This window comes from Ursus maritimus, unplaced genomic scaffold, assembly GCF_017311325.1.
Source record: "Ursus maritimus isolate PB19 unplaced genomic scaffold, ASM1731132v1 scaffold_7, whole genome shotgun sequence".
Lineage (NCBI taxonomy): Eukaryota > Metazoa > Chordata > Mammalia > Carnivora > Ursidae > Ursus > Ursus maritimus.
The window spans coordinates 5,598,161-5,625,466 of NW_024426885.1; the positions used below are offsets into that span (position 1 = coordinate 5,598,161).

Genomic DNA, 27,306 nt, shown 5'->3' on the forward strand with positions numbered 1-27,306 from the left:
GGTCACTGGACCTTTCAGAGCTTTTAGTATCAATTCATGCCTGTCTCATCTTTGCAGATGTCATCAAGTTAAAATTTGCATGGTCCCTAATCCAATGACTGGTATCCTTGTAAGAAGAGGGAAATCTGGACACAGAGACTCAGAGACACAGAAAACACACCAAGCAAAGGTGCAGGCAAAGACTGGAATGTTGCTGCCACGAACCAGGGAACCCCAAGGATTCCCAGAAGCCACCAGAAGCTAGAGAGAGGCAAAGAACAGATACTCCTTCCAAGCCTCCAGAAGGAACCAATCCCCAGCACCCTGGTTTCAGACTTTCAGCTCCAGAACTGAGAAAATACGCTTTGGTTGTTTGAAGCCACCTGGTTGTGACTCTGGCTGGAAGCTAAGACAATAGCCACCATTAATCAATCACACTTACCATGTGGCAGGCAATGTCCATGTACTTTACACCCATTAGCTCACATTATCCCTACCGTGACCGTACAAGGCAGGTTGCTAATCACGTTGCTTGGAGATGAGGACACCGAGAATTGTAATTCACCCACGATTACTTAGCTAGAGTTTGGTGAGGGTGGGGCGCAGACCCCAGTCTTCCTTCCCTTCATCTCCTCCTCCCTCTTGCAACCTGAGTGCTAGCACCCCTGCCAGAGGGTGCACAAACGTCCGCTGACACCTCTACTTTAAGCAGTGGTATGAAAAACTGAGACCCGGTACTGCCTTCAACCGTCTCCCACATCATTTTTCCCCTTGAACTACTAGAAGCCAGTGCCACTCCTCCACGTCCCAGATGTCAGAGCCACTGACTCCCAGGGCGCCAGGCAGAGCAGGGCTCCTGGACCACCTGCACGTCTGGGGCTCCTAGGAGATCCAGAGACCTCGCTCAGCAGGGGGTGTGTGGTAACTGGTCCAGGAGAACGCTGAACTCCAAAACTGACCTCAGAAGTCTATGACTCTGTGATGTCAGCTATGAATTCCAGCAGGGGAGACCCATCTTTATCATGCAGCAGGGGTCCATTGTTACGTTCAAGAACCATGCAACTAAGTGAAACGCAGATTTACCATATGGCCCCAAATTCCACTTCTAGGCCTGTACCCAAACAAACCGAAGCAGGTGTTCAAACAAATACTTGTCCATGAACGCTCAAAGCACCACTATTCACAATACCCAAAATGTGGAAACAGTCCAAACGTCCATCAACAGCTGAATGGATAAATTGCATATATGTCCATACAATGGAATATTATTCAGCCATAAAAAGGAACAGAGTACTGACACATGCTACACATTGCGGAACAACCTCGAAAGCATTATGCAAAGTGAAAGGAGCCAGACAACAAAGGCCACATATTGTCTGACTCCATTTATATGAAATGTCCAGAGAAGATAAATCCACGGACAGAGAGCACAGGCTGGTGCTTGCCAGGGCCTCCTCAGAGGGAGCGGGGACCAAGTGCTCAATGGGTTGGGAGTTTTACTTTGCAGTGATGTCAGTGTTCTGGAACCAGATGGAGGTGGTGGTTGCATAAGGCTGTGAATGCACTAAATGCCACTGAATTGTCCACCATGTGATGCTTAATTGTACGTTACATGAATGTCACCTCAAGACTTTTTTAGTAAATCCTACAACTGGTTCATAAACTTAACAACTGTGCCGGAAAATGCTCCCCTGCCCCACCCTGCAATGGTTCCTCCCTCCTGTGGCTTTCAGGACAAAGGTCCCACTCCCTAACCTGCCCTGTGAGCTCCCATCCCTGGAAGCTGCCCTCTCTTCCCGAGTCCCATGCCGCAGTCCAGGCAGAGCTTCCTGTAGTCTCCTTGCCATCGGGTGCTCCCTTCTCTGCTTCCCTTCTCACCCTTAGCATCCTCCCAGGCTCCCCAGGGATTCCTTGTTGAAGCCTCGCAGACCACTGAGCCAGGACCCCTTCTCAGGCCACAAATATACACTCTGCATCCCCAAGCCTGCAACTGTCAGCCCAGGAGGTAAGCTTCTCCACCAGATTCTGGACAGCAAGGTCAGTACGTAACAGCACGCCCTGGGTGTCGACTTGTAATCCGTGGCAATACTAAAGGGCAGCAACCAGTATTATCCACGGTTTACAGATGAGCAAACCATGGCCTGGAGGGTGAGGTTAATTCTAAACACTTCACAACCTGCAAGGGGTACCGCCAGACCTCACCCCAGTTCAGTGCAACTGCACACCATCCCTAACCCCTCTGGGATCCAGACCAGTAACTATCCAGCGCCTAACAGGACCTGACGACGAGCTGCAGAATCGATTCTGACACAAATAAACTTGCATGGATTTTCATCTGTATCTAATAGAGCTACACGTGGCTCTGAACCCCGGCTCCTTCTGTCTCCCCAGACAATGGCTGCTTTCACAGTTAGCACATTGTCTTCCCTGCGGTCCTCCTGGACAGAGATGCCATCCTCAAACAAGACATATGAAAATGCCTCAAGAGATTAAATGCCCTCGACCAAGCCTCTGAAAGTGACCTGATTAAATACTTAACCGTAATTCCAGTCTAGACTCAATACATCAGCCCTTCTGGCTCAGGGCAATACTGCCTGTGCGGCAATTGCGCAAAATAACGCTTACAAATGGAAGCAAGAAAGCCCATTTCTCCTTAGTTTCTGCTAAATTGGAAGCCGGAGACTTAATAATGCCGGCCAAGTTTACAAGTCAGGCTACGGACTCTGCTGAGGCCCCCAGGGGACAGGGCCCAGCCATCAGGCCAGGACAGAGCTCTCCAGAATTAATCAGGGCTGAGAGCCAGGGCAAGGCCTGCCACAGAGCAGGACACACCACAGAAATGGGTCTGATGCTCCCTCGCTCTTCCTCAGAACCTCCCCTCCCCCCGGGAAACCCGGAGGGCTTCGAATCCTTCATCTCACTCAGGTTTTATATTCTGAATCCAGGGAATCTTCACTCAGTCCATGTTTTATTCTTTCAGGTTCTCCAACAAGCCACTCATCTGAACTCCAAACCTCAGACACACAGTTCCCTCTGCGGAGAGCACTCCACCCCCTCTTCCCAGGGGTATTTTCTGGAGGCGCTGCGGGTGTCTACAAAGGATCCCCGATCCAAGCAGCATTCCCAGACTGTCCCGCCCCTGGGTTGGCAGCCCTCACCTGCGGGTCACGTGTCCTCACCCTGAGAGCATTCACTCGGGGCATCATAACCAGCCGGTCCCAAGCCTGTCTTTCCCACTAGACTACTGGCAACCCCAGGGCACACACCAGTCTGCCTTGTTCTTCGCTGGATCCCCAACACCAAGGAAGTCGTCAGCCATGGAGGCCTCTCTGACTCAGCATCTGCTGCATGAAGGAGTGGAAGAAGTAACGCAGACAGAGATTCTCTTTGGAGGGAAAGAAAGAGACCATCTACTCATACACAAGCCACCCAGTTAACGGCACCACGAGAATCTCCAACATTCACTTCAGTGCCTGACCCCTCTGCAGCGATGACACTTAAGCATCTCTTATTCACCTCAAGTTCTGTTCCATAAACTTCACATCAAATCCAAACTGAAAGAAAGAAGTAGACCAAAGAAAGACCAACTTCACTTCACATTATCACATACCTGGCACACAGCTAACCACCTCCATCTCCAGAGAGTTCTCTAAAAGGATAACACAAAAGATAGCAGAGCACCACCTCTCTGAGGGTCAGGAGACCGCTCCTCACTGAATGGAGACAGGGCACAGGTGCAGGGTCTCAAGTGGGCCACTACAAGCTCACAATCTTCTCTCTCCACTGGCCCTCTTTACCTGCCCTAATCCTCTGTCTTCGGGCTGCCATGACTGCAAATGTGGGGACTTAGGACAACAGAAACTTATTTCCCTCACAGTGTTAAAGGCCAGAAATCCAAAACCAGGGTGTAGGCAAGGCCATGGTTCCCCCAAAGCCTCTAGGAGAGGAACCCTTCCTCTCCCTCCAGCTTCTGGTAGCCACAGGTGCCCCTGGGCCTCGGGGACTGCGGCAGCCTAATTTCCACCTGCTGCCTCTGTCCTCACATGGCTTCCTTCTCATGTGTCTCCTCCCTTCCCGTAAGGGCAACAATCGCACAGAATTCAAGGCCTACTCTAACCCAGTATGACCTCATCTTACCTAACTATACCTGCAATGTTCCTAATTTTCTAATAAGGTCATATTCTGAGGCACAGGGGTTACAACCTATCTTTTGGGGTGGGGGGTTAACCCAAAACATCTCCATTTTCCATCATAAAGTATTTATTAAATGATCCAGTCAAGATATTGTTTATAATTATAAGGAAATGTGTTTTCCTTCAAGTTAATATGTAAATGTACGCACATACTTACATGAAAGTGGTGTTTTTCACAGTTTAATTTTCTTTCTTTTGTCTCCTTTTCCTGGATATCTAAATTCAGACTAAAGCTTTTAGTAATTCTGAACTTTGAGAACAAACATCAAGTAATTTATGTGGAAATCCAATGATTCTACTTAACAGCGCTCTAATCTCTTTTAAATTTTTTAACGGAAGACAGAAGTACACTAAACTTAGGTGGTTTGTCACTAGGGATGGATTTTCAGGCTGACGCTATGCCAGTGAGGTGTTCCAGCACCAAGTGGTGACGAGGCGCCAGGCATCGCACTAAACACTGTACACACATGGTGTTGTTTAGTCGACTCAATCACCACACTCACAACTATAGCAGCCTGACACACTGCCGTCACCACACCAGCCCCGCCTGACACACCACAGTCTGCACACCAGCCCCGCCTGACACACCGCAGTCTGCACACCAGCGCCTCCCTGACACACTGCAGTCTGCACACCAGCACCTCACTGACACACTGCAGTCTGCACACCAGCGCCTCCCTGACACACCGCAGTCTGCACACCAGCCCGGCCTGACACACTGCAGTCTGCACACCAGCACCTCCCTGACACACTGCAGTCTGCACACCATCCCGGCCCGACACACTGCAGTCTGCGCATCAGCTCCGGTTTCGGACAAGCACCGCAGCTCCGACACCAGCTCCCCGCCTGACACACCGCAGTCTGCACACCAGCCCCGCCTGATAAACCGTAGATAAGTCTGCACACCAGCACCTCCCTGACACACTGCAGTTCTACACCAGCTCCGGCCTGACACACTGCAGTCTGCACACCAGCCCGGCCTGGACACACTGCAGTCTGCACACCAGCACCTCCCTGACAACTGCAGTCTGCAAACTCAGCCCGGCCCGAATCACGAGTTCGCGCACCAGCCGGCCCGACACACCGCAGCCCGCGCACGCCCGCCCGAGCTACACGCATTCTGCACGCCCAGCCCCGCCTGACACACCGCAGTCTGCACACCAGCCCGGTCTGACACACCGCAGCAGCCGCGCACCAGCACCTCCTGACACACACGCAGCCGCGCACCAGCACCTCCCCTGACACACTGCAGTCTCGACACCAGCACCCCCGGACACACCGCAGTCTGCACACCAGCCCCGCCCCGACCACCCAAGTCTGCACACCAGCTCCGGCCTGACACACTGCAGTCTGCACACCAGCACCTCCTGACACACCGCAGTAGTCTGCACACCAGCTACCCCGCCTCTGCACACCGCGAGTCTGCACACCAGCCCCGCCTGAACCGCAAGTCTGGCCACACCAGCTCAGCCTGACACACTGCCGGTCAGTCTTCCGACCCGACCTCAGTCTGCGCACTTGCCCCCTACTGCGCAGTCTGGCACCCAGCCCCTGCACACGCACTGACACGTCCAGCCTGACACCACCTCGCAGTTACCCAGCCCGCTCCGACACTGCAGTCTGCGCACCTGCGCCCCTGGCCGACACACTCGCGTAGTCCGTCACACCAACCCGGCTCCGACACACTGCAGTCTGGGCACACCAAGCGCCTCCCCTGACACACTGCAAAGTCTGCACACACCAGCGCCTCCTGACACAGCAGTCTGCACACTAAGCGCCTCCCTGACACACACTGCAGTCTGCACACCAGCGCCCCCTGACACACGACAGTCTGCCACACCAGCTCGGCCTGACACATCTGCCGCTCTGCACACCAGGCGCCTCCCTGCATACTGCAGTCCTACAACCAGCGCCTCCCTCTTGACAACTGCAGTCTCCACACCAGCGTCCTCCCCTGACACACTGCAGTCTGCAGCCACTCAGCGCTTTCCTGGGACATACTGCAGTCTGCACACCAGCACCTCCCTGACACACTGCAGTCTGCACACCAGCCCGGCCCGACACACTGCAGTCCGCACACCAGCACCTCCCTGACACACCGCAGTCTGCACACCAGCCCGGCCTGACACACCGCAGTCTGCGCACCAGCACCTCCCTGACACACTGCAGTCTGCACACCAGCCCGGCCCGACACACTGCAGTCTGCACACCAGCACCTCCCTGACACACCGCAGTCTGCACACCAGCCCGGCCTGACACACCGCAGTCTGCGCACCAGCCCGGCCCGACACACTGCAGTCTGCGCACCTGTGCCTCCCTGACACACCGCAGTCTGCACACCAGCCCAGCCTGACACACTGCAGTCTGCACACCAGCCCGGCCCGACACACTGCAGTCCGCACACCAGCACCTCCCTGACACACCGCAGTCTGCACACCAGCCCGGCCTGACACACCGCAGTCTGCACACCAGCCCAGCCTGACACACTGCAGTCTGCACACCAGCCCGGCCCGACACTGCAGTCTGCGCACCTGCGCCTCCCTGACACACTGCAGTCTGCACACCAGCCCGGCCCGACACACTGCAGTCTGCACACCAGCACCTCCCTGACACACTGCAGTCTGCACACCAGCGCCTCCCTGACACACTGCAGTCTGCACACCAGCGCCTCCCTGACACACTGCAGTCTGCACACCAGCGCCTCCCTGACACACTGCAGTCTGCACACCAGCGCCTCCCTGACACACTGCAGTCTGCACACCAGCGCCTCCCTGACACACTGCAGTCTGCACACCAGCGCCTCCCTGACACACTGCAGTCTGCACACCAGCGCCTCCCTGACACACTGCAGTCTGCACACCAGCGCCTCCCTGACACACTGCAGTCTGCACACCAGCCCGGCCTGACACACTGCAGTCCGCACACCAGCGCCTCCCTGACACACTGCAGTCCGCACACCAGCGCCTCCCTGACACACTGCAGTCCGCACACCAGCACCTCCCTGACACACTGCAGTCCGCACACCAGCGCCTCCCTGACACACTGCAGTCCGCACACCAGCGCCTCCCTGACACACTGCAGTCTGCACACCAGCCCGGCCGGGATAATTCTTCAGCGGCCCTTCACACTCCCGCGGACATCACGGGTCACTGCTGACTTTTTAACCACTGACTTAAAACTGCCACAGCATTTCCTCCAGTCACAGCTCCCCACAGGCGCCATGGGCCGGTCTCCCCGCGGCACAGAGTCACCATCCGCGTCAGCCCAACTCTCAGGCGCTCTGCCCGCTGTGGCGAAGACGACGCTCAGGGCGCGAAGCAACAGCAGCAGTCAGGGAAGGCTTACTTCATTGGTAAGAGTCATCTCTACTTGACATTCTACGTATTCCCCTGACCTATCGTCTCAGAAAAGGAAGAAACCAGAAGCTTCCATGCTCTAAATGTGTCACAGGAAAGGCTTTCTAGTAACATGATTCCTTTTGGGTCTCAGCTGTCCCCTGAGGTTTGGAGTTCGTCCGTATAGGCGCACCTACGCGCACTCTGCAACGTGCACATTTCAGAAACACACCCGTGAATCCCCCAAGTGGTAAGAAATGGCATGAGGAGACCCACTGGGTAAAGTGAAGAAGCAGGACTAGGTAGTGCCAGGATTTCACGCAGCTCTAACTTCATTGCACACACATACACATAACTAAAAGTACTTTAGAACATAAGCAGAAGGCAAATTAGGCCGACTGCCCAGCCAGGCGGGCTGCATGCAACAAGAAATGTTCATAAAAACTGCGAACAAGAGTCGACACCACCATCCCATTTCTTAGGGCTAGTGGTGCCCTCCCAAACATGAGGTGAATCAGGACCAGGTCAGTGATAAAGGTGCAAGCCCAGTGAAAATGTTATAAGCTGGTAAAAAAAAAAAAGAAAGAAAGAAAGAAAAAGAAAAAGAAAAAGAAAAAGAAAAAGAAAAAGAAAAAGAAAAAGAAAAAGAAAAGAAAAGAAAAGAAAAAAGAAAAGAAAAGAAAAGAAAAGAAAAGAAAAAATGTTGTAGGCTGACACATTGAAAGAAAATCTGCAAAGCAGCTGCACATACCTGCGGGTAAGTGGCAGACTTTGGCAGGTAAATAAAACAATGACTTTAAAAATAGAAGTACTAATGCAATACTGTTTATGCCACGATTATTAAAACTTTGTCCTTAAAAAACACTTTCATCCAATCCTTCACATCCAGGGACTTAGATTCTTCACTCTGAAGGCTCATTCCACGTTAATCCCACCTTTAAGTGCCTGCCTATAAATCACAGAGATCAAAGAGGGAAATCGTGCAGACAAATGTTTTAGAGCCCTTGACCACATCTGGTCTCCACTGGTAACTGCTGGTCAGATAAAGTGCAAAATGGAGATTTTATTTTCTGTTCGACTGGAAGCAACACGGTTGAAGAGGCAGGAACCCTAAAGAATTGGATTTCTGTTAAATCACTTTTTTTTTTTTTTTTACCTTTCGCTCACCTTTCACTGCCCCTCCCCCACTCCAAGCATTTGAAGGGCCCCAGTGTTCGCTGAAGCTCTGGATTGGATGCCACAGAGGGTCCCAGCTCTGCTCCCACCACCCCCTGCTCCTCAATCCAAAAAACTGGGTGACTGATTGCCCTTTCAGCTTTAAAAGTCTATGGACCTCCCATTTTTCTCTCCACACTCAACACAGGAATACAGGTATACTTGGAAGGGTGGATATTTCTGAATGGTACACTATTTCAAGAATGCCTATGAGATTCTGACATCTTTCTACCTTTCGTACAGCTTGCATCCTTTTCTAATTAGTACATAATACTATGACAAAACAGTCATTATTCCAAACTGAAAGGGTCATGAAGACTCTAAACCCGGGGCTGGCAAACCACGGCCCGCAGACCAAATCCGGCCACGGGCTGACTTTGTACTGCCCATCCACGAAGAATGTTTTCCATCATTTATTTTAATGAGGTAAAACTCACGTAACATAAAATTATCCACTTGAAAGTGTATGATTTGGTTAAAGCAATTAGTTAAATTCAGTGCCTCGGTCTCCCCTGTAGAATGGAGATCAAACATAGCGCTCATTTCACAGCGATGTTGTAGGAGTAAAATAAGTGAATATATAAATAAACTAAGGAAGGAAGTGTACGATCTGGTAGCATTTAGTACATTCACGGTGTCGTGCAATCACCAACTCTACGTAGTTCAAGTCTAAAATATTTTCATCTCCGGCCAAGGAAACCTCATCCCCATTATAGTAGTCGCTCCCCGTTCCCTCTTCCCCCAGCCCCCGGCAGCCAGTCATCTGCTTTCCGGGTCTATGGATTTGCCTATTCTGGACGTTTCCTACACAGAGAGAATCCTAAGACATATGTCCTTCTGTGACTGTCCTCTTTCACTCCGCATAACGCGTTCTAGGCTCACCCATGCTGTAGTGTGTGTTAGTGCTGCATTCACTTTCATGACTCAATCATCTTCCGTTGTATGGCTGCGCCATGTCTGATTTTCGCACTCATCTGCCGATGGACATGTGGACGGCTTCCATGCGTCATGTTTCAGGTGCTGTAAAGAGGAGCTCTGTGCACGTTTATGTACACATATTTGTTGGAACGTCTGCTTGCAGTTCTTCAGGAAACAGACACAGCAGTGGAATCTCTGAGTGACACGGTAGTTGCGTGTTTAAAACTTTTTGAGGAATTGCCAAACTATCTTCTGATTTTTACACTTTCGAGTGGCTCCATTGTTTCTTTGTTTTTAAGGAGTTTCCGCGCCCAGCGTGGAGCCCAACGCAGGGCTTGGACTTAGGACCCTGAGATGAAGACCTGAGCTGAGATCAAGAGTCAGATGCTTAGGGGCGCCTGGGTGGCACAGCGGTTAAGCGTCTGCCTTCGGCTCAGGGCGTGATCCCGGCGTTATGGGATCGAGCCCCACATCAGGCTCCTCTGCTGTGAGCCTGCTTCTTCCTCTCCCACTCCCCCTGCTTGTGTTCCTTCTCTCGCTGGCTGTCTCTATCTCTGTCGAATAAATAAATAAAATCTTTAAAAAAAAAAGAAAAAGAGTCAGATGCTTAACCGACTGAGCGATCCAGGCACCCCGAGTGGGTCCACCTTTTTAATGATTATATACATACCCATGTAGTACCCTCTATTTTGCCTCCTGGCCAGCAAAACCTAAGGTATTTGTTATCTGGAGCTCGACAGAAAAAATCTAAACAAAAATGTCCGACTGTTCCTTTCTGCTGCTCACCGCTCTGCAGGCACAAAGTACTTCAGTGTATACGGTCTACTTTGACGTCACCGGCATCTCATCACCATGCTGCAGGGCAGGAGAGACTGGGGCAAGGATCTCACTTTACAGATGATCACAGGCCCCGAAAGCTGCTCAGAGCCTCCCTGGGGTTCCACAGCCACCAGGACCCGGAGCTGGGACTTGCCCTGCCATCTGCTTTGCAAACTGGGTTTTCCTTCTCCTCTCCTCCTGCTCATCCAGTCCCTGCACTTGATCCCAACAGCCAGACTGAGAGCAACACATGCAGAAGGACTTAAGCGGCAGCCTGAGAGGAGGGGAAGCTTGGGGGGTGGGGGGCCGCAAGTTCTAGGAAAAACCAAGTCACAAACACGCTGGCAATGCCCCCAGCTATCTGAGGAACCCATGACCAGAGGTGTGGCTGAGCTGCCTGGTCACCAAGTTTATGTGCAGCATGGCACCGGGTGTCCACTTTCATTCAGGACAGAGCCTCTTCTTAGGGAACCACCCACAGCCCAGGGTGGGGGAGCTGTAAGTCCATTGAACACAATCACACACTGGATTCCTGAGCGATTCTGTCACACGTCCCAGAAGGGGCCACACACCCTGAGATGTGACTCTCCACCAACAGGAGATCTGCAGCTTTCAAGTTAGTTCCCAATGCTTGGCTGGGATAAAATCCCTCTGTCCGTTCGCCTTCATGCAACAGGTGTGCCAGGGACCATACCAGGTGCAGGGGAATAGAGAAAGGAACACAACTCAGTCCTTGTCCTCCTTGTCCTCAAGGGCCCTCTGTCCAGCAGGGGCCACGCGTAAGGTGCACCAACTGGCCCCACAAGTAGAAGTATGTAATGGAACTGCAGAGAGCAGCATGGGGGCGGGCCCTCACTCAGCCTGGTGAGTCGAGAAAGGTTTACAAGTTGAGCTGAGCCTGGAGGTGGAAGGTAAATAAAGACTATTTATAGACAGAGAGGAGAACATATGCAAACGCACGGTGGCACTGCCAGGCTACGCAGGGTGGGCTATAGCAGAGTTTGGGTAAAGAAATACCACCAGACATCACCGAGGTCAGCCGGACTGAGTGCCATCCATCCCCTTTGTATGTGGGACTCCCATGTATTGGATCCCATCCTCACCTCTCCCTCCCTTTGGTCTCTCCAGACTGATCCTCAAAGCCACACTCCCCAAGAACAATCTGAAGAAACTTGGCAGTCTGGCCACAGTGCCTGGAGGACCAGGACGCATTCCTNATTCCTGCCTTTGAAAAATAGGCAGCAGAACACACATGACGTTAGAAGGACTTGAAAATAAATCTTGTGAAGTTAATAGAAGCAGAGCAATTTGGAAGAAAAATAATCACATTTCCCTCCTGCTAAATCATTATTTGCCCCTGGAAAAGTCAATTATGTTAAAGAAAATAAGTTATTATTTTCGGGGGGAAAAAAGGAATCTTGATAAGTGCCTTTATTCCAGCAAATACAACTCCAACGGCGAATGCCTGAGCTCCTGTATTTCTGGAAGTCTCAGGGCAGCCAGAAAGGTATTGTTTAGGAAGAATGTGGGGAAGGTCCACAATCTCCCTGGTAAGCTGCACATCTGTCCTAGAACTTGCCATTTATGTTTCTCAGAAAGGAGAAGAGACAACAGCTGGCTCCCGACCACCTTCCCACGGCCAGCAGGCCTGGCGGGAGGCCCCTACCCTCCCCGCTTCCTCCCCGTTTCCTCCCCTCCCACCTCTCCCCAACACATATCCTTCAGGAAGCAGTCCTGCAGGGTTCCAGCCTGCCTTCCCAGGTATAAGGAGAGCCTCTGCTTCCAGCAACACCAGCACGATACCACAGTAAACAGCCAGTGGGTGTTGCCTCAGAGTCCAGCTTCACCCCTGCAGGCTTCACCCCTGCACTTCATACCAGTGGTTGCCGCAGGGGAGCCATCTTGCCCACAGGGGACATGTGGCAACAGCTACAGCTATGTAGGCTGTCACACTGAGATCTAGTGTAGAGGCCAGGGATGCTGCTAAGCTCCCAACAAGGGACAGCACAGCCCCCCCCCCCCAACCAAACATTATCCAGCCCAGGATGTCAAGAGTACACAGGTCCAGAAACCCAGTTTTACGTGAATTAGCTCATTTAACCCTCAAGCAATTCTGTAAGGCAGCAACTACTGTTATCCACAGTCGACAAGGGAGCACACCGGAGCACAGAGGGGTGCAGAGTCCCCCATGCACGCATCCCAACGTGGACACTAGTGCTGGCTTTGACGGGGCAGCCTCCACAGGCAGTGATATCCCTGAACATTCACAGGACGAAGGCACTGAGCCTCAAACAGGTCACTTCCCGGGTACACCACCGGTACCCCTGGGCAGAGCTGGGCCTCTCTCATCCAGAATCAGGGCCAGCTGCTCCAGGCCCCTCGCGGCGCCCCACCACCTAGAGCTCAGCCTCCTGGCCACGCAGCTACATGACCCACGCATCTGCCTCAGGACATTCTGGCTCAGGATACCAGGAAGAGAAAACCACAACGCTGTGAGATCTGGAGGAAGGCAGGCCTTTCCTCAACCCTGAATCCCTGACCTTGGGGTGCACCTGCCCCCTCCCCATGCTGTCTCTACAACCCCCCACCCCTCCTTCTGCCTCAAGACTCCCATGCCCTGGGGACTCAGGGCCATTCCTGCTGGGCCCTCAGCCCTCACACACACTTGTTGCCACAGCCCGGGTTGTGAACAGAGGGGCAGTCTCTTCCGGAGGGGTCAGGAGGCAGAGAGGATGAGACCTGCAATGCTGGGCCCGGGGCACAAGTCCGAAGAAGCTAAGGCAGGAATGGGCAAATCACAGACTGGGACCTGGGAGCAGCCCAGCACCCAGCCGGATAGGAGCATAGCAGGAAATGAGGCCAGAAGGCTAGGAAGGACATTTTTTAAAGGGTTTCCAAGGAGGCAACAGCCACCACAGTCTGAAAGCTCTGCTTCAGAGAACCTGAGAGCCCAGGACGGACAAGCACTGAATGTGCTGGTGTCGCCATGAAAAACATCAAACACATCCATGTCCCCGCAATCTCCCAAAACTCAAGACACCAGAGTTTTCTGTGATTCATTAAATGGCAAAAACTGAGCCTGAGCGGACAGCAGGCTGATCACAGGTCCCCTCCCTCACGTCGCAGGTGACCCTACACTCCTCGCAGCCTCATCAACATGTCTGACTGCAGGGGCGTCCTCGGACCTGCTGGGGGGTGCGGCGTGCACGTGAGCCTTCTGCACGGGTTCCATCTTCCTCTCCACAGCAAGACAAACCTGAATTCAGCAACACCGGTGCCCCAAGCATTTCACATAAGGGACTGCTGAGCTGTACCAGGATCTGCGCCCCAGGAGGGCGGCTCCGGATCCCCCACGTCTAAGAACAATGCTGGCGAGCACACTGGAAGCAAGGCAGGAAGGTTATTTGAAAGCACAGTTTTCTCTGACCTACAGTTTCTCTGTGGCTTCCACCCAGTGCGTGGCTCACGGAAGCTGGGACACACTCCCCTTCAACACTATCCACCTCGCGTCGGTTCAACTGCTCAGCTCAGGGCTTACTCAGAAGGCTCATCAGCTCACCCTGTTCACCAATGACTAGACAACTCATCTAGTAATAAAACAAAACTACAAAACCTTGGGAAAAGTAATGCCCACGCTGCCACGCTGCCCTTTTCCAATAAGAAAGTGACTAAAACCGTCACCAGAAATCACATATTTTCTCTAGAACAGGCTAACATCAATAATACGAAGTAGTACTTTCTCCTTCTGGAAGAGGAAATAATAGAAAGGAGTACTTTCTCCTTCCAAAAGCTCTACCACATGCACTATCTTGCTCGTTCCTCTACGCACGGTGGCGAAGTGGTATAAATGGAGGCCACTATTGCCCCATCTCCAAGGGCCTGAGGCCGGGGAGGGTAGATAAGGCAGAAGAGTGGCGCCCTGGCCTGGATTCCAGGCATTCTGACTCCCAGTCCAGTGCTCTTTACCCTACATTAGAATGGCCCCCCAACCTAACTTTAAGTTACTATAGCTGTGACTGATTTACCTTTATAGCCTTTTTTCGTGCATGCTTAGTCATGAAGACACGTGTTATTTCAGAATATTAACATTCCATTCTAATAAACAAAAACCAACACTTAGAAACAAAGACATAGTTCTAACAAGCAGGCTTTAGTACACCACCTTCTGAGGCCAAAAAAATGCCAAAGACGCAGGAAGGGGATCTGGGGGTGCTGCATATGTTTCAGGATGGTGAGAACAGGAACTTGCCAGACAAACATGAAGATGACTCATTGAGAAGGCAGCCTCCCTTACGCTCACGGGTCTACCCGCCCCCCAAGAAGTACTCTCTGGGCCAGGTCTACGGTGTAGGACATCCTGGAATCTACAAGACGGAAAGAGCAGATAATAGGCCAAGGAAAAAGGCAGCACCTGTTCTTATTTGCCTGTCTTCATATCTTCGTCAGGGTCTGGACATCTGTTCTGCCAAGTGACTCTCAGGGACAAAATGGTGTGACAACTTACAAGCTCTGTGTTCGATGCCAATAACGCTGAAGGGTCTAACTCCTCCTGATTAGCAGAAAGTAGGTGTCGACAGGAACCCGTTAGAGGAGACCCTGGTATGCACATCCTCCACTTCTTGCAGGGCACACAGCTAGACTCTATTTCCAAGGCCCAGGCGCTGTTCGGTGGGGCCAGGCACTGGGCTCCGGGACAGGCACCACCTCCAGCCCCGGCAGGGGAGAAAAGCCCCCGAGAAAGGTCCTCCATCTCTTTCTTTCCCCATCCACAGGCTGAAAGGCGAGGAGCCCAAGAGCCTAGTGGAGGGCAGAGGCACAGGACAGAAGGAGACTGAGTCCCGGATGACTAGAGGCAGCAGAGACCCTACACCCCCTCCCCACCAGCCACTTTAAACAAATAACAAACTTTCATCGCAGGAAGCCAAGGAAATGTTGGGGCCTTTGTTACAGCAGCCTGACAACCCTAATTCAGAAAAGAACTCACAACAGTTACCTTTACATACAAAAGCGTACCTAACCATCCGAGTAAGTTAAACAAAATCACTCAAGATGGCACACAAAATGTGTATCGCGCTCTGGAGGCAACGCGGCCGCCAACTGCAATCGTGAACAGCAATGCCACCAGGACAAAGACTCCGAGTGGCATTTTGGGGAAGAGATTTATCCACGTAAGCTTTATTGGGCTCCCTTCACCTGGTCCCTTCAGGAGCTCTGGGCATCAGTAGGAAGTCCGACCTAATAGGACCTCAGAGCAAACACTAAAATTCTAGGGAAGCCATCAAACATCTCTTCCCATCTCGGACCCTCCCTTACAACAAGCAGGGGCTGGAGAGACAATGGCGCCCATGTGGCTGTAGTCGCACAGACTGAGGGGCCGAGGGGAGCATGAAAGAAACAGCTACCAAGCACGGACCCAGGGCCAGGTCTGTGCTGGCTTATCTCTCTTTATCCCCAGAACCCGGAGGAGGATGGTATTATCAAAGGAGATTTACAAAGGAGAAGCTCGGGCTTAGGGTAAATAACTCACCCAAGGTCACCTGGCTGGCAAGAGATGGAGCTGAGATTCAAAGATGCATCTCCGTGCCCCCCAATCTGGGATCTTCTCGCACATACCCCTCACTGAGAGAACACCTTTTCCTCCTTGAGGCACCCAAATGAAAAGTTAACAAGCTGACAGACATCTGTCTGGGGTGAAACCACCTGGTTTTTAGAAGCAGCGAGTGCCCGTGTATAGAAATGTCAGCATCTCATGTGCATGCAGGGACGTGGAAGGCTGCCGAGCGCCCCACTAACACTGCGCTTCTGAGAGATCATCAGGAAGCATGGGGCTAGGTATTTGTCACATGCCAACACCTGCCCTCGCCCCATTAGCTACCGAAATTAAAGCACTTCCGTGAGTGCCCAGGGCCTGTGCAGACTACGAGGTGTAACGGGGTTGAAGAGCCAGCTGCACGGCCTACAGAGTGAAGAGCAGCCCCGGAGCTGTGCCCTTGGCCCAACAGTGACGATGCGATGCCGGTACCAAAGGCGCCCTTGCCATCACTGGACAACTAGCATTCTAGAACCACAGGGAGCCTGGCCACCCTACCCACATGCCAATACTACAAGTGATAAGAAGCTGGAAATACAGGGGCGCCTGGGTGGCACAGCGGTTAAGCGTCTGCCTTCGGCTCAGGGCATGATCCCAGCATTATGGGATCGAGTCCCACATCAGGCTCCTCCGCTACGAGCCTGCTTCTTCCTCTCCCACTCCCCCTGCTTGTGTTCCCTCTCTCACTGGCTCTCTCTATCTCTGTTGAATAAATAAATAAAATCTTTAAAAAAAAAAAAAAGCTGGAAATACAGCCAAGCTGGGGTCTCAGTCTCCTAACGCAACAGGCAAGTGAGCACTGGCAGGTGGAGTGGGACGGGGCCACCCCTGCGGAAGAGCTGTTCCCCAGGTGCGGCCCCCATGTGACTGACCACACTTACAACCTGCTCAACTTCCTGTTCAGGTCTCAGACTCCCTGATTGTATCATCCCGTCACCAATTTGATTACAAGAAATTTCCAAGGCTGAACACAGACACTAATTTGATTCCTTAAATTAGATTCCGTGAGCCTTGTGAGGGAGGGTGGGCTCATGCTGTGAGCTCCCACCTCTCATCTCCCTCCTCCCTTCTTCCAGGCTTCCCCAAGGAACTGGGGATCCATGACCTTGCAGAAAACAATCACTCAGAGGGTGGCCACCAAAGCACCACAAAAATCCAGAGGGAACATCTTACTTGTGATAATCATGTTATGGGTTATGTCCCCCAAAATTCACACACTGAAGCTCTACCCGCCCCCCCATAACTCAGAATGGCTTTGGAGACAAGGTCTTTAAAAAGATGACTGAGGTAATGATGTCATGAGGGTGGGCCCAAATCCAATAAGAGGAGGTGAGGACATCAACACCACTGAGGAAGATCTTGTGAGGACACACTGAGAAGGCAGCCATCCACATACCCAGCAGAAGGCCTCAGAAGGAACCAACCCCGCCAGCACCTTGACCTTGGACTTCCAGCCTCCAGAACTGAGAAAATAAATTCCTGCAGTTTAAGGCCCTCAGAGTGGTACTTGGTTAAGGCAGCAAACTAATACACACACTTTACATGTTGACTTGAGGGAGGGTCCCAAAGCACTTCCCACCTATCGATAAAAGCAAACAGGTACAATGCTGCCGCTATTGACGTAACAATGTTCCCAAAGTGCCCTAACTGTCCTTTAGTTCCCGTGAACCCCCCCCTCAGCCTGACCTTGTACACAAGGCCAAGTATTATCCTCCATTTTGAAAACGTGGAACCAGCTAGGAGAGGCTCAGAGACTTGCCCCAGGTCACATCAATGAAGAGTGGCCACACCAGGGCTAAAAGTCAAATTCTGACCCTTCCCGGGGTCCCCTCTGCAGGGCTTACCCCTCGGAAGACCTTCTCAAGGCACAGCGGAGGTGTCTGAACATCGTGCCCCGCGGTCAGCCAGGGGCGTGGGGCACTGCTTGTCCCCAACCTGTTGCACAGCCCTACCGGCCTCCCACCCCAAGACCTCCTCTTCCCGCTCCCGCCGCACCTCTGCAAGCTCCGCCTCTGGCAGCAGCCTTCCAGCCCTCAGCCCACAGGCTCAGCTCCCACATGACACCACGATACCTTCAAGGAGGGGCTGCACAGAGGGAGACGCCAATCCAAACCACAACCACGCACCACCACACTCCATCAGACTGGCTAAAACAGACAAGCGGGACAAGAGAGGCTGGCAGGGAGAACCCAGGTCACCTACACGGGGCTGGTGGGAATGCAACATGGTGCAGCTACTCTGGAACAGCTCGGCACTTTCTTAAAAATCCAAACACGCAACACGTGCAAGTGAGCAATGGCACTCCCGGGCACTTGTCCCAGAAAGTGAAGACTTGTGTTCACACGAACACCTGTGCATAAATGTTCCTAGTAGCTTTACTCATAATGGCCAAAGCGCAGACGTCCTTCAGCAGGTGAATGGCTGCTCTGTCTGCGGTGTGATACCACCCGGCAGTGAAAAGGAACCACTCTGAGACACACAACCACCTAACGGTCTCCAGAGAATCATGCGGCGGGACAAAAATCAATCCAAAGGAGGAGCGAGGTGGGTGTGGCTATCAAAGGACACGAGGAGGGGTCCCGGGGTGATGGCAGTGCTCTGTACCTGGACTGAATCCTTGCCAATACCCTGGCTCTGTACGGTACTACAGTTTGGCAAGATGTCTCCTTGGGGGAAATTGGCAATGGGTATATGGGAGTCTCTCTGTATCATTTGTTACAAACGTACGTGTTTATAATTATCTGAAAATACAAAGTTAAAGAAAAAATAAAAAAGAGGAGGAAGGAAGGATTGAAGGATACAGGGAAGGCAGGGAACAAGAGAAGGAACTTTTCACCAACCCAAGACAATCCTGACAAGATGTGATATTCCGGGCAAACATTGGCACAACAATAAATTTAAAATTTTTTATGTTTTCGAAGTAAAATAAGGTTTGTAGAAATATAATATGCCCTAATTTGGTTTTTCTGCAACTCCAGTGAATGAAAATGTCCGCATTTCTATTTACTTACAATCAAATCTAATTTTTCTTCCCCAAAGTAGCAGCTTGCTTGCTACTCTAGATAACAAAAGAGATCTCTCTGCAACTCCCACACTCCCAAATTTATGTGGATATTACACTACTCCTAGCAGTTATCATCACTCAGAAGTAATCTAAATACACACAAGTCATGCTCCCCAACACCAAGCAAATGAGACCTTCCCCCCATAGAGGGGCAAAACACACCATTAAGAAATCACGTTTTGAAGACAAGTATTCTTGCTGCAACTGTGCCTGTCAAGTCCAAATGGAAAGTCACTTGTCACTACATTTCTGAACCGCACTTTATTAAACAAAAAATTAATAAAAGTAACACTCCACTGAGTGCTTGGCTGACCTCAAACTCGATGCCCCCACTCTACCAACATCTCAATGCATCGTCTTTGGTCTTTGTGGTAGCCAGGCTCAGCTCCACCGTCCAGACAGGGAAACCGAGGCTCAGGAAACTGAGTGATTTGCTTACGGGCCACATAAGGAGTAAGAGCCAGGAGTTCAAGGTGTCTGCAGCACCAACACCCGCATCCCCTTTGAGCTCTCTGTAGAAAAAGCCAGAATGAAGCACCCACACTGGGTCTGCTGGTGTTCAATCCCCTCCATAACAAAGCGGAAGGCTACCAAGAGAACCTTAATTTCCCAAACTGCTCTCAGCACCAACTCTGTTAGGTTTCTCTTGCCGCTTTAACAAACGGCCACAGCCTGAGCAGCTTCAAAGGGTCCACAGGGATAATCTCACAGCTCCCCAGGTCAGGCACTCAGTGGCTCTGGGTCTCAAAGTCCAGCTGTTGGCCAGCTGGGCTCTCGTGAGGAGCTCAGGAAGGGATCTGTTTGCAGGCTCACTCGGGTGCTGGCAGAATCCAGTTGTGCCTGTAGGACTAAGGTCCCTGCTTCCTTGCTGGCTGCCAGCTGAGAGGTGCCCGGAGCTCCCTGGGCTTTCTCTGGTCCTTGCAAGTGGGCTCCTACATCTTGGGGCCAGCAACTGTACCTGGGACCCTGCCCAGGCTCGGAACCTCTGACTCCACAATTCTGTGACCAGCCAGAAAAAGTTCTCTGCTTTGGGGGGCACACGTAGATAATGCAAGATCATCTCTCCAACTCTCAGTCTCATTACATTAACCACATCTGCAAAGCCCTTTCTGCCATGTCACATAACATATTTACAGGTTCTGGGGATCGGGGCATGGACATTTGGGGGGGTGCATTATTCTGTCTCTCACACCAACAAGAAAGGTGAGCACCCCATCCTCAGGTGTGACTAGAACGCACTGCACCTTTTCACCTCATCTTAGGAACAGATCTGTAATAATTTAATTGCCGTTGAGACCTCAGACTCTGCCTATAGCTGATGGATGATGGAAAAGTTCACCCAGTTCAAGCCCTTGGTATGACAGGTCGAAATACATCCCTGTGTTAACTAACCAAACCTATAAACACTGACCCACCCAATTCAAGACCAGGGGGAGACATTAACTGACCAGTAAATGTCCTAGGGGCAACCCCAACCCCCACTGGAATAAATGAGGGGGAGACACCAGCATTTCCTCCCTTGCTGAGGAAGCAATAGATCAGCTGTTTACTCCTTTCTCCAATTTACAAAATAAATAAATAACTGAAGTGTCTCATTTACAAACAATGCTTCTAACAGATTCCAAGTACTTGCAAACAATGAGCCATGATTCATGTTTCCAAATGAGATGGAGTTTTATCATTTTCTTTCCCCTCGTGATTCATGCATCCCGCCAAGTCAGTGGTCGGAGTGGAAGCAAGGCCCACCCACGACCCGCCACAGCCCTCCAAGGAAACACAGCCCTGTTGTTAGGCTCCCCCAAAAAACGCTGTGGTTGGTAAGGGGGATGGCCAGTAATTTTCCCTTAGGCGGAAACAGCCCATTAGCTAATGGGAATGAATCCCTGCCCCCCAGCACTTCTGTCTTCCCTTCCTGAGACCCTCCAGTGCCAGCTCCTAGAACAGTGGAGAGCTTGGGCTGACCCGGATGTGAGCATCCTCGCCTTCCCTTCTGCCCGGAATCAAGAGTTGCCTGGCGGGCCTCTGGTCATTTAAAGCTCCCACCGATGCTGAAAAAGCTGTGTTGACCCGTCCCTTCTACCGCATCCTGCGGCCTCGGCTCCACCCTAGTGAAACCAAGGAGAGCAGCCACCCTCTCCACGTGACAAGCCATTCGCACTGTTCCTAGAATTGCCTGGCAAAACCATCCAGGACACGGTCCTTTGGAAACTTTCCAACACAGACTTTTCTTAAAACCACAGCATTAGCCAAAGGTGTGATGTTGGAAGTCACCACAATGAGTGCTGGCTAAGCTTCTGGAACATGTGTGACGTAATGGGGAGGGACACAGCATGTTCTTGCCCACAGTCACCTCCCCAGCAAGACGACCCCACTCACTCTGTCACTGAATGCTCCCTTTGGTCTTCCCTAGATAGGACAGTCAAGCAACTCAACAGGTGCCACACCGACAGTGTCCTCACTAACACCATCAGGTCAGTGTCCTCACTAACACCATCAGGTCACGCTGGGAGCCAACAAAAGGTGTCCATGTATCTTAACATGCAGCTCCAAAGAGAAGCCCCTCCCCACCTCCTGGCGCTCAGTGGGATGGTGTGAACTCCAGAGCCCGGTTCCAATCCCAGATGGAGCCCTTACGAGTGGTATGAACAATGTGTTTTCTCTCAGCCTCTGTCAAGTGGGAGTGACAGGAGTCCCACCCCACGGGACTGGGGGGGGGGGAGGCCAGCCCTCAGCCAGGGCTAGGACTGCTCCCTGCCTCCTCCCCACAGACATCTGTGGCTGCTTGCCTCCTGCCACTCCGGAGTGCTCCAGGCACTCCTCTATCAGTCCCTGCTGTGTTCCAGTCCTCAGCTCACTCCACACACACACACACACACACACACACACACACCCAGCAGGTTCTCCACAGCCCAGACCCCCACTGTCACCACACCTGAAGCAGTCCCTAGCAGAATGTGCACCCCACCCGTCCCCCCACCGCTGCAGATGGATGGCGACACTTCTATCCGGAGAGGTGGGATGAAACCATATGGAGGCACCCAGGGTGTTGCTTACACACGCAGGTCCCAGAGTCACAAAGCCCACCTCTGCCCCTGCCCTCCATGCCCATGTGTAAGCCTCTGCTTCCTCATCTCTAGAAATGGGCTGGGAAGAGAGCTCAGGAATAGTGGTCCTGAATCAGGAAGGCCCCCCAGCTCGGCATGTACAAGATGAGTTTGGGCCCAGAAGACTAGGACTGTCTCAGGACTGACTGTTCCCACAGCCACTGTCCAAACAGCTCCACTGTCACACCACAGACATGGAGTAGAGACAAGCCACTGTAATCACAAAAAAGAAAGAACCCCGAGGGCTAGGGCGCCCTGGAGGCTTGCTCAAGTCAGAGGGCCAGCTCTGGAGGACACCAGCAGTGAGGGCACGTATGGCACCGCAAAAGCTCAGCGACAGGGGGCCCTGCCCGCTTCGGGAGCGGGAGCAGGAGCAGAAGCCCCGGCAGGAGGAGCCCCGGGAGGGCACAACCTGGCGGCAGAGAGGAGACCAAGGTCACAAAAGGCCTTACAAGTCAGGCAAAGTGTAGCCTGGGTGATGGAGGTGATGAAGGAGCGGCAGGGAAGTCAGACTGAAAACTGCGAAGGTCCAGGGTCCGGGATCCCGGAGAGCAGCCACGGCCCCGACTCCCGACAGGGGTGGGCGAGAAAGCACTGGCTGGACCCCAGACCTTGGCAGCCAGCCTGCAAATCCCCGGCGAGAAGGGCAGCGGGGAGCAACGAGGGCTGGGGTCTGTTTGTTCTGCCATCAAGGAAAGCCTCGCTCTCCGGAATGTGTACTCATTCGGCCCGAAATGTAAACTTGCAACCCGACTCCCCCCACTCCCCTCAGGAAACGACAAAGAGCGGCGGAGCCAAAACAGTCCCGCCCTCAGCAACCCGCTCCCCGAGCCCGGGGACGCCAGAGCGCTCGTCCGCTCCGGGGGTCCCCGCACGGTCCAGGCCAGGGGCACCAAGTGGCGGGCAGGGCGCCCGGCCCGCCCAGGTCGCGCGCGCCACTTCCCACCGGGAGAGAGCACAACTCTTCGCTTGGATCCCTGCAACTTGCAACTGCCCGCCCGGGGAACTCCAGACCCTGCACGCAACTTCACCCAAAAAGCAGAAAGACGCGGCAGAACAATGACCCGGGGGCGGCCCGGCCAGCCCATCCGAAGGCTTCGGCCGCGGGCAGAATGGGGTTTGAGCTCGGGCGGCCCGGGAGGGTGGAGGGCTCCGCCACCGGGTGCCCGCCCGGGAGCTGGGTGGCGGGGGAGAAGGGGGACGCCTCGGGAAGTGACACGGCCCGCCCCCGCGAGTCCCCGGCCCCGCTCGCCCGCGCTCCGGAGGGGGCGCCGGGCACTCGGGCCGGGCCGGCGGCAACAGGCTCCGGCGCCCCCGCCCGCCCTCCCTCCCGCCCGCCAGCCCGCCGCGCCCCGCCCGGCCCCGCCGCCCCTCCGGAGCGCGCGCCGCGGGGAGGTCGGGCCGGCCCGGCGCGGAGTGGGGCGCGCGGAGCTCACCCACGCCGTATTTCTCCTCTCTCTTGGTGGGCACCCAGCGCGTCATGGCGCCGCCGCGAGAGCCGCCGCCGCCGCTCGGGCAGGAAACTCCGCGCCTAGGCCGCCATTTTCCATTCCTTTCGAGCCGCGACAGGATGGGAGGAAAAAGTTTGCGGCGGAGGCGGTGTCATGTGGGACGGGGCGGGCGGAGCGTCGCGGGCCGGATGGGAAAGGCCGGGAGCGCCGGCGAGAGGCGGGCCGGCCCGGGGCCTGTGAGCACTGCCCCTGCGTCCGGCACCGCGCGCCGCAGCCTGTGTCTCCCGCGCGCGGCCCGCCGGACGCCCCCTCCCTCGGGACACCACAGCGGAGCGGCCGCTCCCTCTGCGCGGAGTCCCCGGACCCCGGCTGTCCCACGACGAGAGGGGGGCGCCCCGGGAGGAGGGGGCGAGGGGGACTCTATGACACGTATGAAGCTTGGGGTTTGCACAGCATGGGGCTCGGAGCGCGGATTCGGGTTCCGCCTTGGTGTAAGGAGTCCTCCTGGAGCAGAGCAAACCCCGGGGTTCCCTGGGAAGAGCCTGCCCGACCGAGCACGTGGTCCTTTCACTGCGGGACAGCCTTTCACTGAGCACCTAAGCATTGCCAGGCCACGCCAGCCTGACTGGAGGGTGCCGAGTAGATTAACCACAGGTAGATAGGTTAGCTCGTCATGCTTGGGCAGGGACGTCCAGCGCAGGTGGGAAGGGGTGGGGTGCAGTGCTGGTCAGGGAATGCTCCCCGGGGAGGTGGCCTCTCGCTTGACTGTTGAATGAGGGCAGTTACCCCGAGAAGCCAGGAGGGAGAGGCAAGAAAAGCCCCCGGGGCCCGGAGACTTTGGGCTCGCAGAAACTTCGGCTAGTTCAGTTGGACTCAAGAGTCTGTGAAGGAAGGGAAGAGAGGAAGTGGGGAGAGGAGCCAGCTGGGAAAGGAAAGCTCAGGCCAGGCCAGGAGCAGACGCGCAGGGGCTCTTTGGATCATGGTCTTCGCCCTGCAGGTGAGTTCTCAAATTCTAGGAGTTTCCACACCAGTAAACATTGGCACTTCAGATTTCTCCAAGGAAAAACTTAACACAATCTATTTACCTTCACCATAATTTCTGAAAAGAGTAAGAGGTTAAAAGCAAGAAAAGGAGGAAGGAGAAATCTCAGAATGCTCAGTAAGTGGAGTTAATTCGAAATACTATTAACTGGCTGTCCTCTGTCATGCCCCCAAGAACCAGCGACAATGGCATTAGGGCTGGAAGCCTTTGAGGACTGCAGGAAGGCAGGTATAAAAGATGAAAGGCCTCATGGGGTGGGAAGGACGCTGGGTGGCAGAGCTGGGGAGGGAGCTAGTAGGGCCTAGGGAAAGCCAGGTGGGCCACCTTTCTGCTGCAGAGAATGCCATTGCCCACCCTTGGGGCCACTCTGAGCCAGGAAAGTCTCAGCATCCCACCCAGAATGCAGATGAAATACACTTTGGAATGCCCTAGGAGCCTTTCAGTCTGTGAAGATGCCAGAGAACCTTCTGCATACAAGAGGATAGGGTGTGACTTGAGAGTTCATGAGATATCAACCTCAGGTTCATAGAAAGTTACAGGCCTTATTGTACTAATAAGGAACTTCAATCCCACAGAGGAAAGCAGCCTGGGCTCCAATCACATGTGGCTTCATGCATGCACTTTAAGCCTTCTATGGAAATTAGAAACCTCAGTGGCTCCAACCTTGAACCCATGGCCTGGTGACTCTGACCACTTGAAAGAGAAGAAACTGTGAAGGGCTGTACGGGAGCAGGAGGGTTGCCCCAAGACAGCTGGCATGGTGGCCTGGCTCCTCCAGGTCAGGAAGTGCTTCCCTGAGAAAGCAACATAAGCCCGATCTTTAGGGACACACAGAAACTAGCTAGGCGAACTGCTGAGGGAACGTCATGTATAAAGGCCCTGGGGTGGAGAAGAACACATATGCCTCAAGGAACTGAAAGACCAAAGCATAAGGAAAAACGAGAAAGGGACACAAAATAAGCCTGCAGAAGAAGGGTCTTGCTAGGAATTCTGGTTCTGCAAAGGAAATCTGGCAAACAAATTTTGGTGATACTTAACCATCTCTTTTATGCTCAATTTCAATTCTGCTTGTTTGGCTACACATTGGGGAAGATGGGTGTTGTAGTGAAAGAGCAGGCGCTTCAGAGTCACACAGACTCGGGAGGCCTGGGCTAGCCACTGCCAGCAGTGTGGCCATCCTCCTTCCATTTCTGGTCACTCGTCTGTTCTGTTCTGTTCTGTTCTGAGGGTTCTGATTCCCACTTATAAACTAGGGGTAATAGTGCCAACTGCATGGGGCTCTTCTGAGAATCACAGGAGAATATGTGGCTGCACACATAAGACACCATAACTATGGTTGGCTTCCTCCTCTGATGCTGCCTCCAGTTCTGTGTCTGATAACCTCACGGTTCACATTTTCTAGAACCGTCGCCACTTGTGCTCTGATAAAGGTGACGCACTGAATATATAAATAAATACATATTTGTATATTTGTGTAAGACTGTCATATAAATGACTTTCCAAATCAGAACTTTAAAGCTCCAGATGGACAACAGACCATATGTTTGAGACATGGAGGCTTTGGTCCCATTCTTGCAAAGTGTGCCCAAGCTTGGCTGAGACGTTGTACGTGTGGCCACAGTTCTTGCAGCTCTGAGGTTTGTCAGCATTCCCTGGCTGACTCCAGCAGTGGTCTCAACTTGTGGTTCTAAATCAAGTCCACGGCCCTGGCTCCTTGTCCTGTGGTTCCATGACCTTGGGACTGGCTACATCTCCAGTTCCAGGAGCCCTGCATGTTGCAGCCAGTTGGCATTTTTAACTCCTGAGTCTACATGCCTGGGCCACGGATCTCAGCCACACCTGCCAGGCCTCATGCAGGACTTAGGTCTGTGCTGTGCTTGTAGGTGTGATCTGCCCAAGGGCACTGGAGTTCCTAGATGTTCCAGTCCTAAGCATCAGTGGGAGTTCAGACTAGTGATCTCAACATATGGCAGAGCCTTGAGATGGAGCCATGAAATGTCATAATCTTTACTATAGTTTTCAATTTTGAAAATTAAATTAAAATTGCTTTTAATTTGAAAAAATTTTCCATATTTACAGTACAAATTCAGGAAGTATATTCAGCAAAATCTTGCCCGGTGGAGATTGCTAGAAGGCAAGGTGATTAGGGGGAGACATTTATTTGCAGCGGGTGATACAGATGAGAGCAGGACGTGGATGTGGGGGTTTGATACAAAGGGCTTGACCACAGACTGCTTGTCACTTGAAAGGGGAGGAACATGGTCATGCAATGAGGCATCTACTTGCTGTCCCTTGGAGCCAGTGACAGATAGCCACATCATGTTAGATGACCAGGCACGTGGTCACAGTGCACAAGCTAACATAGCACAGAAAAGTATATTCAAGACTTCACAACTAACCTTCAGTTTACATAGACAAAGAGGTTGAATGACATGACGTGAAATACAGTAAGACAAAGATAGAAGGTAGGACCTTCTATAGGACACTGGTCTGGTGTCTTCAACAAGAAAATATTATGGAAAAAACTGGGTGGATAGAACCATTCTAGACTTTGAAAGACTTGAGAAATATGACATTCAAATGCAAAGTACAGCCG

The 27,306-nt window shown here is 52.9% G+C and overlaps 1 protein-coding gene across 1 annotated transcript in view; it reads right to left on the reverse strand.

The window, feature by feature from the left end:
- DOCK1 (dedicator of cytokinesis 1) overlaps positions 1-23,778 on the reverse strand; it is a 495,125-nt gene extending 471,347 nt beyond the window's left edge. The window contains 1 exon segment of the mRNA XM_040623969.1: positions 23,654-23,778. Coding sequence (XP_040479903.1) covers positions 23,654-23,699 — 46 coding nt within the window. The 5' untranslated portion in view covers positions 23,700-23,778.
- Positions 23,779-27,306: the final 3,528 nt, after the last annotated feature.